This window comes from Monodelphis domestica, chromosome 1 (assembly GCF_027887165.1).
Source record: "Monodelphis domestica isolate mMonDom1 chromosome 1, mMonDom1.pri, whole genome shotgun sequence".
Lineage (NCBI taxonomy): Eukaryota > Metazoa > Chordata > Mammalia > Didelphimorphia > Didelphidae > Monodelphis > Monodelphis domestica.
This window is the reverse complement of record NC_077227.1, coordinates 141,304,551-141,322,136: the sequence shown is the minus strand read 5'-3', so window position 1 is coordinate 141,322,136 and position 17,586 is coordinate 141,304,551. Positions and strand designations below refer to the sequence as shown.

At 37.7% G+C, this 17,586-nt stretch overlaps 1 protein-coding gene across 2 annotated transcripts in view; it reads left to right on the top strand.

Moving 5' to 3' along the window:
* IGF1R (insulin like growth factor 1 receptor) overlaps window positions 1-16,000 on the top strand; it is a 380,297-nt gene extending 364,297 nt beyond the window's left edge. For both annotated transcript variants that reach the window (XM_056807031.1, XM_056807043.1), the window contains 2 exons: window positions 1,502-1,636; window positions 8,116-16,000. In XM_056807031.1, coding sequence (XP_056663009.1) covers window positions 1,502-1,636; window positions 8,116-8,482 — 502 coding nt within the window. In that variant the 3' untranslated portion in view covers window positions 8,483-16,000. The remainder of the gene's footprint in view (window positions 1-1,501; window positions 1,637-8,115) is intronic.
* The last annotated feature ends 1,586 nt before the right edge of the window (window positions 16,001-17,586 follow it).

Below are 17,586 nucleotides of genomic sequence, written 5' to 3'. Positions count from 1 at the left end.
ATTTTGTGCTTCCTGTATGGAAATGACATAGTAGGACACATCCCACTTGGCACCATTTCATTCATATCTGCTCAGTCCAAAGAAGCCCCTTAACAGTTTAGTGATGCCCATCATGCTTTGCTAAGTTGACACAAACTGAATGTAAAGACAAATCTAGAACAATTGGTATATAATTAGGATTTAATATGAAAATTTTAATTTTGTAAATACAGAGTATTCCCAAATTTAGTACTATGTAACTGATATACTGAAACCTATGTACTCTTTTATTATTTATTTTAATTCTTTCATTGGTAGTAGGTTTTTTTTTTTTTAGTGAAACTAAAGGGTAAGCTTTGTGTGGCAGAATTAATTTCTCTTTGTGAATGTTTTTTGTGAAATATTTACTTTTGTTCTTTGAACCTCTTTTCATTGCTTCTCACATCTAATCTGTCACCAATCCTTATTCTGCCTTCCTCTAGTGTCTTGATTCTATCCCCTTGTCTATTCCCACTGGCAGCCACCTTTTTCCCACCCTTCTTGTCTCTCCCTTGAACTATTGTAATAGCCTCTGCTCATTCCTGCATCCACTTTGTGCTTCCCTCAAATCTATTCTTTATATAGTTTCTCTATAATCTTCCTAAAACGCAACCCTATTAATATTACTGCTTTGCCTTGTTTAGAATTTTGAATAGTTTCCTGGTACCTCCTGAATCAATTCCAAACTCTTTAGAGGAGCATCAAAGGGTTTCCCTAATTTGATCCCAGCCTATCCATTCTAGACACACATCTCCTACTGCTTCATGTATCCCACCTTCTGCTTAAATCTACTTGTTCTTTCAGCATGTCCCAAGTTCCCTGCCTCCCTGTCTTTGCTTAGATTGTCTATTTATGGCATAGTCTCTTTACCTATGCCTAATTCTTACCCATCCTTCAAAGGCCATCTCTTCCCAGAAAAGCTTCTCTTATCCTCTCTTCAACTGGCAGCTACATGTGAACTCTTCCTCTTCTGAATCTCCTTAGCACTTTTTTGATATTTCTCTTATGGAACGTAGGGACATTCTGTCTTGTAGCTTTTTTTTTTTGGTAGTTACCCCTTCTATTGGATAGTAAATGTGTTGAGGTCAGGGACTTTGTCATTTTTTAATTCAGTGAAAAATCTTTCCCTTCTAGACCTTTGTACAATATTTCTCATTCAGTAGGAACCCAATAAATGTTTTTTGAACTGAATTCCCCTTAGCCAAAGTATAATAGAAAATTACACTCCTTAAATATTACACTCCTTAAATATTACATTCCAAGAAGTTATGGCCAGGTCATTATTAAAGCTATCATGAACTATTGTGACTCAATCTTTATTTCTTTATTTGCACTGGCCTTTGTAGCCAGAAATTTGTTCTGTGCAAAAGTAGATGAAATGATGGGAGGGGAACTTTTGTAAAGATCTTAGTTCCTATTTGAAAAAACAACAACCACCAACTTGATCATTCGACTTTTAAATGTTTTTTCTTTGTTATTTTAGGTCCTTTGGTGTTGTCCTCTGGGAGATTGCAACATTAGCAGAGCAGCCCTATCAGGGCATGTCTAATGAACAAGTTCTCCGGTTTGTTATGGAGGGTGGCCTTCTAGAGAAACCAGACAACTGCCCCGATATGCTGTATGTATTTCCTGGGCCTCTTGGTTTTATTCTTCTTTCTTTTCTCTGATATTGCCTCCTTCCATTAGTAATGAAGGATCAAAACTCAGAGAAGCAAATCTGACTCTGGGCAGTGTTATAACAGGCTTCTACGTTGGTGGCTGGCTGTTGGGGTTTTACCCCTAAGGAATCATGTTTAATGAAACATCTGACTTTAGGATTATCTTTGTTATTGGGGTTTTTTCTCCCTTATATCTTATTTTATTGATCTTTATAGTGGTGTATATGCAAGTTTGGCAGCATTTGCTAGATTGATCAGGTGAAGCCCACCTATGAAATTTATGACCATCTTTTCCTATTCCTTCAGACCCCTCAGCACAATCTATACCATGTGTGTATGCAAAAACATCAATGAATATCTATATTTCTTCAGTTTAAAATAGCTTTAAGCAAAACCTTTTCGGTCACCGATTTTTGCTAGAGTGCAACTATGGAAGGTCAGCAAAAAGAAGTGACCTGTGGTGTCAGAAATTTTTAGTGTCTCAATGAGAAGAAAAACACAACAATTCTTCACTTTGTGTAGTTCCAATATACTGCTACAACCAAGGCTTTTTTCCCTCAGTGAGGTAAATATTTTCCCCCTTTCTGTTAAGTGTTTTAAAAGAGTGTGAGCCATATGACTAATATTATCACTTAAATTTCATTTTAGTGAACAGTGTGGAACTGAAACATGCTTTAATTTAGCTTTAAATCTCTCTGAACACTACCCTTGGCGTGCACAGTCTCAGTTCATTTTGGGCACTCAATACTCTGATATTCTCAAACTGACTTTTTGGAAAGAAAAACCTACAACTTGTCATTTTGAAATTTGTTTGAGGCCGTTAATGGGTATATGATTCCTTATGGTTCTCAGCTGCTGAGCATTCTTGTGAAAAGAGCATTTCTGGCTGGAGGTCTTGCTCTGGTATCAGATGACAATGTTGTTTGGTGACTTGAAGGGAGGTAGGGGAAAGGAGGGGAAAATGGGAGGCAGTGGGGGACCGAAGAGTGGAGCAGCACTACAGCCTGGTGACTTCCCATCTCATAAGACTAGAAAGAGGATAACAAGAAAGTCCTCTGTTGCATTAGACACGGTAGGACAAGTATAGAAATAGACAATAGAATGACTTTGCAAAGTAAAAATCTTCTTCATTGAATTTCCAGATTGTAATCTGAAAGGCATGAATGAATATGGGTCTTCTCAAAAATAGTAGAGATTGCATTTTCACACCAAAACAAAAGTTAAAACCATGAGTATTCCTTGTAGGAAGACATGTCAAAAAGAATTTTGGATTACCTTTTAAAATTGTTATGGAAAAACTGCCCCACCACTTTGATGTCCACCCAAGGAAACGTCTTCATTGGAGAAGCCTCTGGAGACATTTGTTTTGTTGACACACTTGCATTTTTGTTCTCAAAAGCTATTTCCACCAGGAAAAAACATAATCCATTGCCCTTTCTGTAGAGTGAGATTATGTTGGAACCTGAAGGATAAGTTTGAAGCAGATGCTTTCAGAAGAACAGTGTTGAAATGGTGAGCCTGATTCTTGTAGCATTGTGGCTATTAATGTTAAAAGGTTTATATAATATTTCCCTACTTTTTAGCACATGAAGTGCCCCTGGGAATTTGGTTCCTTTGTTATGTCTTTTAAACAGTTATCATGAATGTAAAAGGCAAAGGATGAAATCAGGTTGCTAACATTAGTTAGATCCTTCATAAGATACATTTCTTTAACAATGTAAAGCTTAGACGTTTATTATAAAGATAAGTTTGGTTAGTGGGGAGGGACAGGCACCAATACTGTGAAATGTATGCTAAGCTTTGTTTCTCATTGTTCCCTAAAACCCAGATCTGCCAAGAGTTATTCCATCCTAAGCATATTTATGGAAATGACTTGGGGGGTAATTTTCACTGACTTCAAACAAAATGTCATTAATATATACAGGGCAGAGATTTTTAACCTTTTCTAATAAACCCCTTTGGTGGTTTGGCTATGGACCTTTTCTCAAGAAAACATTTTTAAATACATAGGATTTTCGGGGAAACTAATTCTGTTGAAAGGCAACTAGGTGTCACAGAGTGCCAAACTTGTAGCTTGGAAGACTCAACTTCCTGAGTTAAAATGTAGCCTCAGACCCCAAATGTATTACCCTGGGCAAGTCACTTACCCCTTTTTGCCTCAGTTCCTCATCTGTAAAATGAGCTAGAGAAGCAAATGGCAAGCCACTCCAGTATCTTTGCTAGGAAAACCCCAAATAGGGTCAAGAAGAGTCAGACACTATGAAAAGACTAAATAATTATATTGAAATACAGTTCTATCAAAATGTTTGTATTTTTTTAAGTTAATGAGCCCAAAGTTAAGACTCATAATTTAAGCAATGATATTCATTGTTAAGAGTTGGTAGTGTCTTGGGGAGGCAAAAAAAGAGCCTAAGTGAACAGGTGTTGGTTTTGTCTTAGGGGAGGAGAAGTGGCTTTGGGATATGAGTATTTCTCTTTTGTGTCCTCTTGTGATTGGTGTAAAATTTTGTCTATAAGATATTTGTGGGACTCGTAAAGTTGATCCACTCACAGATGAATGGTATTTTAATATTCATTTAAGATGCCTGGGAATCTGAGCCCACCTGCTATGGGAAAATCCATACACTTCCTGTTCCCAGCATAATGTAACAGGAAAATTGAGGAGAGGTAGCATTTAGATGTTACAAATTTAATTCAGTTAGATGTCTTTATTTTGCAGTTCAGAAGTTCTGTGGAAAATTCCTTTTCCTTCTGGGTCCATAACAAAATAAAAGGGAGGCTGTTTAGTTTTATAGGTAGTATACAGATTTGTCTTTTCTCATCCTCTTTTATGGATAAATTTAGTAAAGAAAGATATCTTCTAGGAGACAAGTTCTTTGGATACCAAAAATTGGGAATCGACTCAAAATGGAAGAAAATATTTTAAAAGCAGATTCAGGCCATATTCTGATGCCTTGAACTCCCTCGTAACTGCTCCCCCCAATCTAATTCTAACACACACACACACACACACACACACACACACACACACACACACACACACACACACACACACACACACATGGTGTTCCAGAAGTCTTAGTATAATGTGTTAAAACTTTACTAGCTTGACATTGCACTAAGACTTTTGGAACAGCCTGTATAAATAGAGTTTCTTGTGAATGGCAGTCTTCTGTATGCAAGAATTAAAGGAGAATGTACTCATCTTTAGAAAGACCTGAAAAATAAATAACCGAAGGGAGTCTGGACTGCTTTATTTTTTAGTTTGCAAAACATAATGGACGTATCTCCTGCACTCTTGTTGATTAAAAGCCATACATTGTTGAAGATTCTTGGCTGGTTCTGCTAAGATTCAAAGTACTTCAATAGAGACCAAAACTTCAATAAACGGATGCTTCCAGCCTGTTTAACACTTGGATAAAATTTCCCTGTGTTACGTAAACAATGTACCTTGACACCATTAATTTGCTTACTCTAACCCAGGAGTATTTAAGTTAGATGAAGTATTTAGGATACCAAGGGTAGGCAGTGATGCAGCACACAGCAATTTCATGGCCTAGAAGTTGTTTTTGAAACATGAACTTCCTATGAAAACGTTTGGTGGTGATTCTGATGAGGTAGCTTTTCATAGACATAAAAGCAGAGCCACAAGCACCTTCTCTCCATGTTTCTGTTTTTACGGAACCTTGTTGTCCTAAGTGTTGTGACCACCGTTGTCATCAGATCTGATGGAAGGTTCTTGCTTCGGTTGCAAGCAAGAATGCTTTGATCCCTGAGCTCTCTCTATGCGTCTTAGCTTGCTTGTTCTCCTACACAGATTTTGACTTGTCCATTTTATAGTTCCTGCTGAAGTGCTAAGAGCAGAAACAAGTCTGTCAAAGAAAAGCCTCTCCCTCTCCCCCCACCCTTTTTTCCCAAAGAATTGAGAGAGCAGTGTACAGTAGTAGTAAGCAATAACTAATTTTCTGTTAGTCTGGTTATAATGCCTCAGGATCATCCAGTGTGCCAGATGTCTCTAATGTCTTCTGGTTAATTATGGTCCCAGTTATGTGCTGAATACATTTAAATAATGAAATTTAACAAGCCAGGATTAAAAAAAAAACAAAAACTTTCATCATTTTAACACCACAGCTTTTTTCTTTGCTATAGTTTGCTTATGCCTTAGAACAAACATTATTTAAGGGATATGGACTTTCTCCAAAGTTAGTTTTAACACTTCATCTCCATCCCCCCTAAAAAAACAAAACTCTTAACTGACATTTTAAAAGGAAGAGATAAGTTTGTTGGTTTATTTGTTTTACAATCAGCTCATATATTCCTCTTGATTCTAGAGTCTACTGGAAAGTTTTCTTGTTGAGATAGTGTAAACAAGGTCTTGAATCCCGCAGAGTAAAAAAAAAAACAAAACATTTTCCTTTTATGGGAAGCACTGGAAGGTTTTTGAATCTGGAATGATTTAAAAGAAGCATCACATGGCCTTGTTTGTGCTGATGTCACATGGATTACTCTTCTGCTTTGTGGTATCTCCCAAGCATTGCCCCCAGGCCACAGGGCTGTGAGCCAGGGAATATCAAGTGAGTGTTCTTGGCCCCAGCTGATGCTTCTATTCAGGGACATACCAGTCAGCTAGAAAGGCATTGCCATGAAGTCACAGAGATGAATTTTATATATTTATGTCAGTTTTATTTCTATATACATTGTCTTTCTGGCCCTCCCCCCTTCGGAAATGGGGGAGCAAGAGAAGAGGGAATATGAATATGGGCGGGCCAATTTCTTAGTTCCTTCATAGGGAGAAGTTGACTGAACCATAAATGCTAAATGTGTGTCAGAGAATGCAAAACTTTTACACTGCTTGTGATTATTGAGGCAGCCAAAAAAGCTTCTTGGAGATTTTTGACAGTTCCTCGGTTTGCTTTATAAAAATAAATAATGCCTATTAAGAACATGAGATTTAGATCTGGAAAGAACCTTAGAGATAATAATCTAGCCTTGTTCCCTCATTTTCAAGTGGAAATATGACTTGTCCAAGGTCACAGAGATTATAAGCATCAAATCTAGGACAAAACTGGAGTTTTAAAATTCTAAATTCACTGTTCTGTTCTACCATACCACTAGGGTTTGGAAAATATGCTTTAAATTGTATGTATAAACATTTTTTTAACTCTTAGAATACTAGAGAATACCATTTATCCTTTGTGCATGAATAGATAAAGTAATCACAGATATTTTGACTAAATAGGATATGAAAAATCATTCTATTTGTACACCTTTTTTAAGTCTCATGTCCTCACTCATCTATCCTGGACACATTGCCCCTACAAACACAAATTTAACTGATAATATCCTCTAATAGTCCTTCATACTCTCTGTTTACAGGGCGAATTTTCTTTTTCCACAACAAGTAGAAAAGGCATTTGCAGTGTTGTAACCTCACTCCTTTGTGAATTTCTTGGGGCATAGGGAGCCTGTTGAAAGATTCTGCCTGTCCCAACTCTATGAAATTCAGAAGCAGTATTGGAGTGAGAGCTAAGGATATTGGTTAATTATAACTTTCATATCTGTAGTCCTATTTTCTATGAAAATTGATTAACCAAGTTGTTTTGTTTTTATACAATCAGTGTTCCAACTTCAGAGGCTTAGGGAGAAAAAAGAATAAAAGGAGGAGGAGAAACTTTTTTAAAGTCTTCTGTTGTTATGGGCTCCTGTTAAAAGAGGAAATTATTCTTGGCCATCTAGCAAGTTCATTTTTTAAAATCCTCAAGGAATATCTTTTTTTTTCTTTTTGTTTCAGCATCAACAACAGTATACTTTTTGTCTTGCTTGTGCTACCTTGTCTTTTGGTATTTCCTGTCTGATAAGCATGAGCCTCCCTTCTTTCCCATGTAACCATTGTGTTTTCACATAAGACTTTACACTCACTTTTGCCAAGTATCACTCATAGACAAATCATTAAAATGAAATTACATGTGGCTTTTTCTTTCTGATCTGTGAATGGACCAGTGAGCAAAAACACGGACTCTGACTCCTTAGGTGGTTGATGCTATACTTAGAGCAGAATTCATATTGTGTCTCATCATTCCGAAACTGTCATCTTCTTCCTAATTGAGACATCAGTATGTGCCAGCTGTTGGCAAACAGCAGGCAACTCTTTATCATTGAGTTCCTGGATTGAAAAGTACTTTTGGTTTTCCATAACTTAGAAAGACAATAATTTTTTTTTTTACTTGTAACTCATCAAAATAATCTGTTTTACTTGTCATCTACTTAAACCATCAAAATCAAGGTCTTTAAGAGAAACCATGTGGGAAAAAAAGCATTTCACCAAGATCTCTAGGTAGATCCAAACACATAGATATACTTAAACACTCAGAAATGGAGTCGTGTCCGTTTTCTCCACTTTTATGGGTTGTTCCATCATATCTTTGTATTTTGCTCGTAGGTTTGAATTGATGCGTATGTGTTGGCAGTACAATCCCAAAATGAGACCTTCTTTTCTGGAGATCATTGGCAGCATCAAAGATGAGCTGGACCCAGGCTTCAAGGAGGTCTCCTTCTTCTACAGTGAAGAGAACAAGCCTCCAGACACGGAAGAGTTGGACCTAGAGACTGAGAACATGGAGAGCATTCCCTTAGACCCTTCCTCCACCCTCCAGCCGGCTGACAAACACTCAGGACATAAAGCCGAGAATGGGCCTGGTGTGGTGGTCCTCAGGGCCAGCTTTGATGAAAGGCAGCCTTATGCGCACATGAATGGAGGACGCAAGAACGAAAGGGCCTTACCTTTGCCCCAGTCTTCAGCCTGCTGATCCTTGGATCCAGAATCCCATGCAAACAGTAACACACGTACACTGGGGTTGGGGAGGGGGGGGTGGAGGGAAAAAGAAATTTAACAATATATTCAAAAGCCTACTGTACCTCAGTGGATCTTCAGAACTGCCATCGCTGCACACAGGAGACCCCTATCTTCAGTAAACAACACATTGAAGATTTTTTCTTTTTTTTTTTCAATATGCAAGCAGATGTTTGTTTCAGTAAAGGATTCCTCAAATGAGGCGGGCCTTTAAAAACTTTACTGGTAACATTTAATAGCAACAGAAAACTTGAGGTCTGATTTTCCTCTCTCTCTCTCTCTTCCCCTGTCGTCTTTTTTTATATCCATCTCTGTCCTCTCACACACAGTACATTCTCTCTTGGCTTCTTAAGGAGAAACATATCTGCGTGCAAATCCAACCATAAAGCACTTTTTATCAGATCAAAGAAATGGCTGGCTGAGTGGCCCCTATTACCCCCTTGCAAGCACCTGCCTAACAATATATAGGTCTTTATAAAATCAAGTTAAGAGACTGGATTTTTAACCCTGCTCTTTCAACCTTTTTAATAACTCATGAAATTTTAAAAGGGCCATCGTTCATTCGAGGTTGTTACCATTTTCAATGCTGCCAAATTTTGCCAAAAACCCAAACTTTTCTTTTTCCTTAAATTTTTTTTCTTGTTGTTGTCATAGGCATGGAAAGAGCACAGTAATCAATTTTGCTCCATACAAAACAAAACAAAACTCTAGTCATCTTCTCCACCCAATCAGACACTGGTATTCTTTTTACATTTTACTTTTAAAAAGAAATCAAATTGCTTTTTGTCTATCTAGATTATTGTTATTTTGGGGAACTGGACAAAATATTCCTTTCTTGTGATGGAAGTGGGAAGGAACTGAACTGATTTCCCCCTAACCCCCCCCCCCCTACCTCCTCTCCACTCTCTGGCCCCTGGGAATTCTGGAGAAAACTGGCAGTGGTGAGAGCCAGAAATACACGCTTCACACACACAGTCAGCCGCACGCCAAACTCCCCTCACCCAGCCCCTCCTCCCCATTCATCTTTCCCCACCTCACCCCCACCCCCCAAGGACACAAACCAGAAGGGATCTCCAGTGATGCAGCCTGCCCCTCTTTACAGGTTTGCAAGGAAAGAAATTTAAAACAAAACGACACAAATGAGAAGAAAAAGCAGTAAATGGATTCAAGCATATTAAGCTTTGTTGACATTTTCTCTGTTATTAAGACTTCTTAAAGGGTCTTAACAGTTCTCTGTTAGACCGTGGATCATTTGCATACACATCGTCTTTAATGTCACTTTTATAACTTTTTTACGGTTCAGATACTCATCTATATGTCTGTACAGAAGAAAAAGCTGCTATTTTTTTTGTTCTTTATCTTTGTGGATTTAATCTATGAAAACCTTCAGGTCTACCCTACTTCCCTTTCCCCCTTCCAACAAAGTTCTTATGCTTTGAACTATAGTGTGTAACTTTCTTCTTCTCCCAGTAATTGATACTTGTATAACATGATTTGCCATGAACTGTTTGATGCCTTTTTATAAATGCATTTCCCTTCCTTGTTCCCACCCCCATTAGTTGTTTTTTTTTTTTAAACACATTAGCTATGTGGGCACAGGGCTCAAGAGGAATATGGGAATTGGGGGTAAAGGAAGATGCATGTCCCCTGATCATCCTCTTCAGTGCAGCCTAGGGGTTCTTTTTATGACATTCTCATTCTCCCTCCCTTCACCCACTTCCTTAACCCATACCCACATAGCACTCGAGTCTGTTACAGTGCAAGGCATGATACAAACTCAGGTCAGAAAAAAAAAAGGTTAAATATTTAGTACATTCTTGTTCAGTGTTCATATTCATCATTGTCGAAGAGTCTCACCATCTCCCTTGCCTTTCTTTTGATTGTGACACACACATATATATCTATCTCTATCTCTCTTTTTCTCTCTTGCTCTCTCTCTACATATATAAATATATATATAAGTATATATAAATAATATCTATTTTTTTAATTGTTGGGTACAACAGCGGTTTAACTGCAGACACTAGGCATTTGGGTCACTATTTTTTAAAAAGAATATTTTAACCCTTCCATCCCATGAACAACAGCTGCTTCATCCAAATCCTTCTCCGCAGATAGATCACCATGTCACATGAGTGACCCTAAGAGCACTGATTTGATCAGATTTAACCATTTTTCTAGTTGGAAAAATAACAAAAAGAACAGTTTTTGAATTGTACTTTTTTCCTACCTTCCCCACTCCCTACCCCAACTTCTCCCCCACAAGCAGCTACTTAAGAAAATTGCATCTGAATGAGACTAGGCAAAAAGTGAGCTAAGTGGTTGACATCCGCAGATTGTTGAAAAAGCTGAACCATGGGAAACTGTTTGGATCTGGTGGTCTGGATGTAGACCTGACACCAGACCAAGTAGCTTGTTTCATCTGCAAAAGCCTTGGTAGCTGGGGCAAGGCACAAAAACTCAAGGTGTTTGTTAAGGTCAGTACCCACGTTTGCTTTTGGCATTGCTCCCATGAGGGATGGCAGCCCAAGAGTTGTTCTGGGATGGAAATGTTTAAATTTTGGAATAAGAACAAAGAATTAAAATAGAATATAGTTGTGACTGGAGATTAAAAAAAAACAAAAACAAAAAAAGTTTGTAGTGCTTTTTGCTTGTATAGTTTGAGTCCCACTTTCTTCTCTAGCCTCTGTCCGATAGTTATTTTCCCTTTAAAAAAAGAGAAAAGAAAAAAAAGAAGAAAAAGTTAATTAAGAAGGTATTCTATGTAGGATTTTTTAATTTATTTTTTTTTTTGTGATATCAGTTTAAATCACTGTAGAGATGCCCCATAATGAATTTAAATACTGAGATATGGGTTTTTGTGTATGACGGGGACAGTTTTTGATTTTTTTCGAACATTTATCTACCTCACTCTTATTTTTTATATGTGTATATATATAAAAAGAATACATCTCACATTTCTCAGCACCTGACAATATGCCGTTGATACTGGTAACCTCATTCACACTACAGACCACATACACTAGGTTATAGAGAGGAGTGGCCAGTACTTTATTCCAAGGGGTCAAAGCATTCTAACTCATCTGTCTCCTAACATTTCCAAACAGCTTGCCTTTTCCTATTGTTTTTCTTGGGTTTTTTTGTTTGTTTGTTTGTTTTAAAACTGTGGGATAGGAAGAAGTCAGAGAGCCCAGAGAGGCTTCTGTGACTTAGCATAGTCGTGTTAGGGAACCTAGGGGTATTTGTTTGTTTGTTTGCTCTCTTGAGGCTGCTGTCATAAACGAAGCAACCATTGCAGCCTGGGAGAGTGGCTACTTGTCCATCCATGTCTAATGATAACTGTCTCTGAAACTGACTGCTCTATGCGAATTGAATGATGAATAACTTATTCATAAGCCAGAGCCAGTTGTTTACAAAGTTTCCAGGATTGGGGTGGTACTGAGTGAAGCAAATAGCCTTTCTGTTAAAATTCCATAGACTGGCATAAGTTGTTTTTTGTTACCTCCTCTCAGATGCCACTTGCACCATGGATTCTACCATGAATCACAAGTCCAGGAAAGCTTTGGTAGGAAAATGCAGCCCTTGTTGAGTTGTATAGTGCTCTAAAAGTTACCAATTGGGAAATTATAGTTCTTAACGTTTGCCATTGCTTCTTACCAAGAGTTGCAGATCTCTCACAGGTAATAATGAATAATCCAAAACAGAATTTGCTGGATAGCAATTTTCTCTACTCTTCCCTACTTCTCTCTTGGTCTCTTTTTTTGGTCTCCTAGAAAGAAAAAGCAACACTATACCAAACTATGGATTCTAAGGGACTGTCGATCAAATTTTACTTTCCCTTTCAGAGTTTTTAACTGATTACTGTCTACTTGTCCTAACCTAATCCTGCCATTAATATGGCCTGACTCACCTGATTCTGGCAGCTGCCCTCGTAGAGGGCTCTGATGGCAGTATTTGAGAAACATATGGTCAACTTTACCAAGGTAGGGATGGCTTCTTGAAAAATTCAGCTTTATCATTGAGCTCAGGAGCACTCTCTGTCCTTGGGGAGAGCATTACTTTTCTCAGAGGTCCTCTGAGTTCCCAAGATCATAATATTTTATCAGGGTTTTCCTCTCTTTCTTAAGTGACCCCTTGGTGTAGTGACCCCTCCTCTTTTTTGCACATACTGGTTTCCACAACTGGAGATCTGCAGATCATTCAGCTGGCTATGAGGGTTTTGTTAAAACTGTCCAAGTTGTGTGTGTTTTTTTTTTAATATAGGTGGTTTAAAAAAAAAGTAGGAAAAAACACTAACAATGTAGCGCCCATCATGAAAAAAAAAACATTTCAGAAGCACTTAACTAAAAAGAACATAAGCCTATGTGATGGTGCAGTCATCTTTCCAGGACCAAGCCACCTTCGCTATACCAAGGCATTTTATAGTCACAGTTCTAGTCTGATTTCATGTTGATTTCCACCGCTCTTTGATTTTTCTTCTTTGTGTAATCCAAATAGCTTTATGAATCTGAATTGTGGCATTTTCCATGCAATCTCCTCTTAACAGTAAATCACACTGCTTTAGTAATGTGAACCACTGAGAATCGACATTGGCTTTTGTATTGGCATTATATAATTGTTCTGTGCAGCCTATTCCTGAGACACCACCAGCTTGTCTGCTCTGGAAAACTTGTCTAATGTCACCTGTTAGAACCAAACGGTAGCACTTCTCATTTGTATCACGTGAGAAGATGCTACTAAACTCTGTACGACACAAGATTGCCGCCATGGAGGGAACAAGGCAACTTTCATGTCTAGCACTGGGCCATTCTTCTAGCCTCTCTCATCCTCTTTGGAAGTGTTTCAGTGGTCAAGGAGGTGGTTTAGTTTTTAGTAAACAAACACATAAAAAGAAGGTGGCTATTGTGGAACTACCAAAGCATGCCATACTTGGTATCAAATTTTGTTTGGGAAGATAGAAATATCAGCCAAGTGTGATGCTAAATTTGAGGCCAGTTCATGTTCCACCAAAGCCTCTTTCTCACTGTGACAGCTCCGTTCTGTAAGCAGGTTGTGATACATACTTTGGTCGTGGTTTGTTCTCACTGAAGCTCAAATTGGTGGGAAAGCCCAAGGTGCTGTGATCAGCTGGTCCCCAGATGTTGCTTTGAGATTCTCGGAGAGCAGTTTTGAGTTGTAGAGGAAAAGTCTAGTCCAACCTAATGACACTCCTCCATGAAATGCCCTACCCATTCCAGTAGCAAGCATACCAGTAATGTCTTTAAGGTTTGGGTTTTGGTGTTGTTGTTTTGTTGTTGTTTTTTTTAATTAATGTTACTCTTTTGTTTGTCAACTGTCTATTATTTCCTGGGCTAAGCAACGATGGGAAGGTACCAGAGATCCACTCCTTAAGAACCAGTGATGAAGTTCAAACTTTGTAACTCTACTCTGAAGTAGTTGGTGGTACAAATAAGATTTCAAAGAGAAGATATTGTTTAGATTAAACATTTATTGCCAGAGATGCTGAAGATACAGACCTGAGACAGGCCAGAATGCTTTTAATTTTGGCACTCAACTAAGAGGACTGGTTATTCTTAGTAAAAACATATGAATGACTGTTGCTGGTTCAATAATGAGTCAGTCAATAGGAAGCCAAATCTACTATACTGATATATTAAAAGGCTATGGAATTGAGGACATAAGGGTACAGAGCTTAGAAGTTTGGGGGATTTTCTGCTCTTGATGGCTTCTGAAGGTCTCAGATCACATCAAAGCTTAGAAATCTTACAAGATCACTTGGTTCCTATGAATAAACCATCTAATGTCCTGCTTTGGAAACTGTTACCAAGGAATTTGCTTCAAATTGGTCAATGATATGAATTTCTGATGCAGGTGTCATTTCTGGGATATGTCTTTAGTTTTTACCTAATGGCATTACCCATTTGTGTGTGTGTGTTTCAGCATCTTTTTGGTAAACATTATGTTAATTAGTGATTCATTAGCATTTTCAATAGGGCTCTTAAGTCCAGTAGATTACGGGTAGTCAGTTGACGAAGATCTGGTTTACAAGAAATAATTAAATGTTTCATTGCATTTTTGTAAGTACATAGAATAATTTTATAAAATGTTTGTAGTTTATAAATGCCTAAAATAATTTAAAGGCACTTTTTTCTCTGTGTGTGCAAATGTGTGCATGTGATCAATTTTTTTGAGGGTACCAGTTTACTAGTTAGCTTTACAGTATGCCAAAAAGGATCTTTACCTTCCCCAAACCGTGGTCACCCCTCCCCCCCATCCCCACCCCTCAAGCTTTGTGCCCTGGTTTATAAAAAAGGAATGGTGATATTGATGGAATTAGTAGTTCTGTATCTTCAGTATCTTGGTCTTCCAGAACCCTCCAGTTGGGGGTGGGGATCATCTCTAGCTGGTCATTGCGCTTTATAGTGTAGCTAACTCAACAAATTGAAAGAACCTCATTGGTTATGGAAACAGAATGAGTGTTATGGCAAACTAAGCAGCCCAAGTCACATTATTTAATACCTGGTTTTGTTGTTTTGTGGTAATTGTTGTGAAATGCCAGATAAATTGAAGGATTTGACTACACAGCAGACAGCCTAACAGTTTTTATAGTGATCATGGCATACAGATTTATTCCTTTAAAATATTCTGTATGCAAAATATGCCATTTGGTTAGCTGCCTTGTATCATGATTAAAGCTTTGTTTAAAACTAACAAGGAAGAGTCCCTATTTATTTTTATTTAAGTTGGAACACCGAAGATACATTTTTCTGCTCCAAAAAAAAATATTTCCTGCCTCTGCTTCCCCCAGCTTCTGACATATGATAGGCTATGCCTACACAACCCCACAACAATTCACATCTTTGAAAATAGCTGGATGTTTTGCACTATGGCAACAAAAGGTCTGATTGGTTGGTTTTTTGTTCTTTTTTTACTTTTCGTCCAGATGTTTGGTGTTGTGTAGACACAGCCATGGAGAAAATAGATGCCTTGAGAAAACACCTTTCTGTTTTCTAAGCCAGTGAGGTTTGAGGTGAAAGGATTGGCCAGAGTTTGTCTACCTCTGGGATGAAAACAAAACCAGAAAGCTCTATGGAACTGATGCATTGCAAATACTACATTTTCCAAGTTTTCTTGTTTAAAAAAAGTTTTTTAAAAAATAAAAAAATAATAACATGGCCAATTTGTTACATAAAATGACTTTCTGTGTATAAATTATTCCTAAAGAAATTCCTGTGTTTATATAAAATGAATCAGTAGATGATGAAAAAAATTTCAAAATGTTTTTGTATATTCTGTTGTAAGAATTTATTCCTGTTATTGCGATATACTCTGGATTCTTTACATTATGAAAAAAAGAAACTTTGTCTATTTTGAATGGCTGAAGCTAAGGCAACTTTAGTTTCTCTTACTCAGCTTTTTTCTAGTAGTTACAGTACTACATGATTTTAAGTTAAATAAAAGAATTCTGTATGCATTTGATGTTTCTGATTTTGTGGGAGGCCTAATTCATTGCACTTGGATAAAATGGAGTGAAAGCATTATGTGGCATATATATTCACACATGTCACTTGGAAATGTTATGTGCTAAGCTTTTGGCTATTTTCTCATGGCTAAATATTCACTACATCTACATTGCTGAAGAAGGAAAGCTATCTTCTTCTACACCATTAAATAAGCTTGAAGAAAACTGACTTACATAGAGTACAGCACTTTCAGCAATCTGACAGAACTTCGATTTGTAGAAAACAGAGCCACCCATTGCTGACATGAGCCCTCAGGTAAGTCATTCTGCCTACTGTGATCTGTGCTCAGGATGAATCCCAGGGTGGTACTCTGGCACCAGCCATTTCTGACTGGATCAGGGTGACAGGCACATAGGAACTCAGGGAAAAAAGGACAAAAATAATCTTATGCCAATGTATATCACAACCAGGCATATTCTCTGCTGATAAAAATATCTCTGTTAGTAAACATCATTAATTTACTTTTCTGAGAATGTCAAGGTTGACAGATGAAAGAACATGGCCACTGAAAGATGTCAGGTGAATCTCATACTCTTTCTACAATTTTAAACCTTCAGTGGAAAGGATAAATAGTAAATATAGGTAGATATATAAGATGAATCAAAAGTAGTATGAATTTAAAGAAGTGGAGGCATATAAAAATTCTTGCATTAAGATAAATGATTGTCCAAAAAAGATGGTAGAATCAAGTATGGTGTCTTAAGCATAGTAAGTCTAGTTTTTTTGATCTGGTCTATGTGTATACAATTATATAGCCAGTGAATGCTGTTCACCATGCTATTGTCTGTGTACTATGGGACCTAGTATTTCATAAAGTTCCTAATAGGCTGAAGTGGCCCCCTAAATCTTTTGGCCTCTTAAGCATAAAAAACATGTCAACTTAGTCCTCTAAAAACTTAAGGATGGGCTCTTTGAAATCAGTCTCCAAAAAATTATGTAGCATTTTTAAAGCATCAAATCAATTATGACTATTTCTCTGTATGATTGGCCAGAAGATAAATATTCATTAGTTTCATTAATGGAGAAAAACTTATATTCCAGAATTTAACTGTTAGGAACCTCTAATGCCACATGGTCCAAACCATACCTGAATGGGAATTCTCTAGACCCATGTTAGTGTGCTGGGGCATGCTGGAGGGGGCTGCTCCCTACCCCATCTCCATGTGTGCCTGAGGACATTACTCACATCCCTCACCCCTCTGCCCAATGGGAGCACTTCCTTGCTCCTGTCTGGGGTAAGGGGAATGGCTGGAGAGAGGGGGGAGTGCTCACATGCCACATGAGGGTTGCAGTTTCAGCATCAGTCTCTAAAAGCTTCACCATCACTTCTCTAAACAATGAAGCTGAAAAGTGGTTATCTAGCTATGGTTTGAAGATTCTCAGTCAGAGAGAAGCCCTCTACCTCCCCAAAGTAGCTTATTTCACTTATTTTTATTTTGAATTTAATAAACACCAAATAAAATGACCACTTTGATATATGAGTTGAACAGAAGGAGGAGACTGTCTATGAAAAATTATTATGTACAATTTGCTTTTC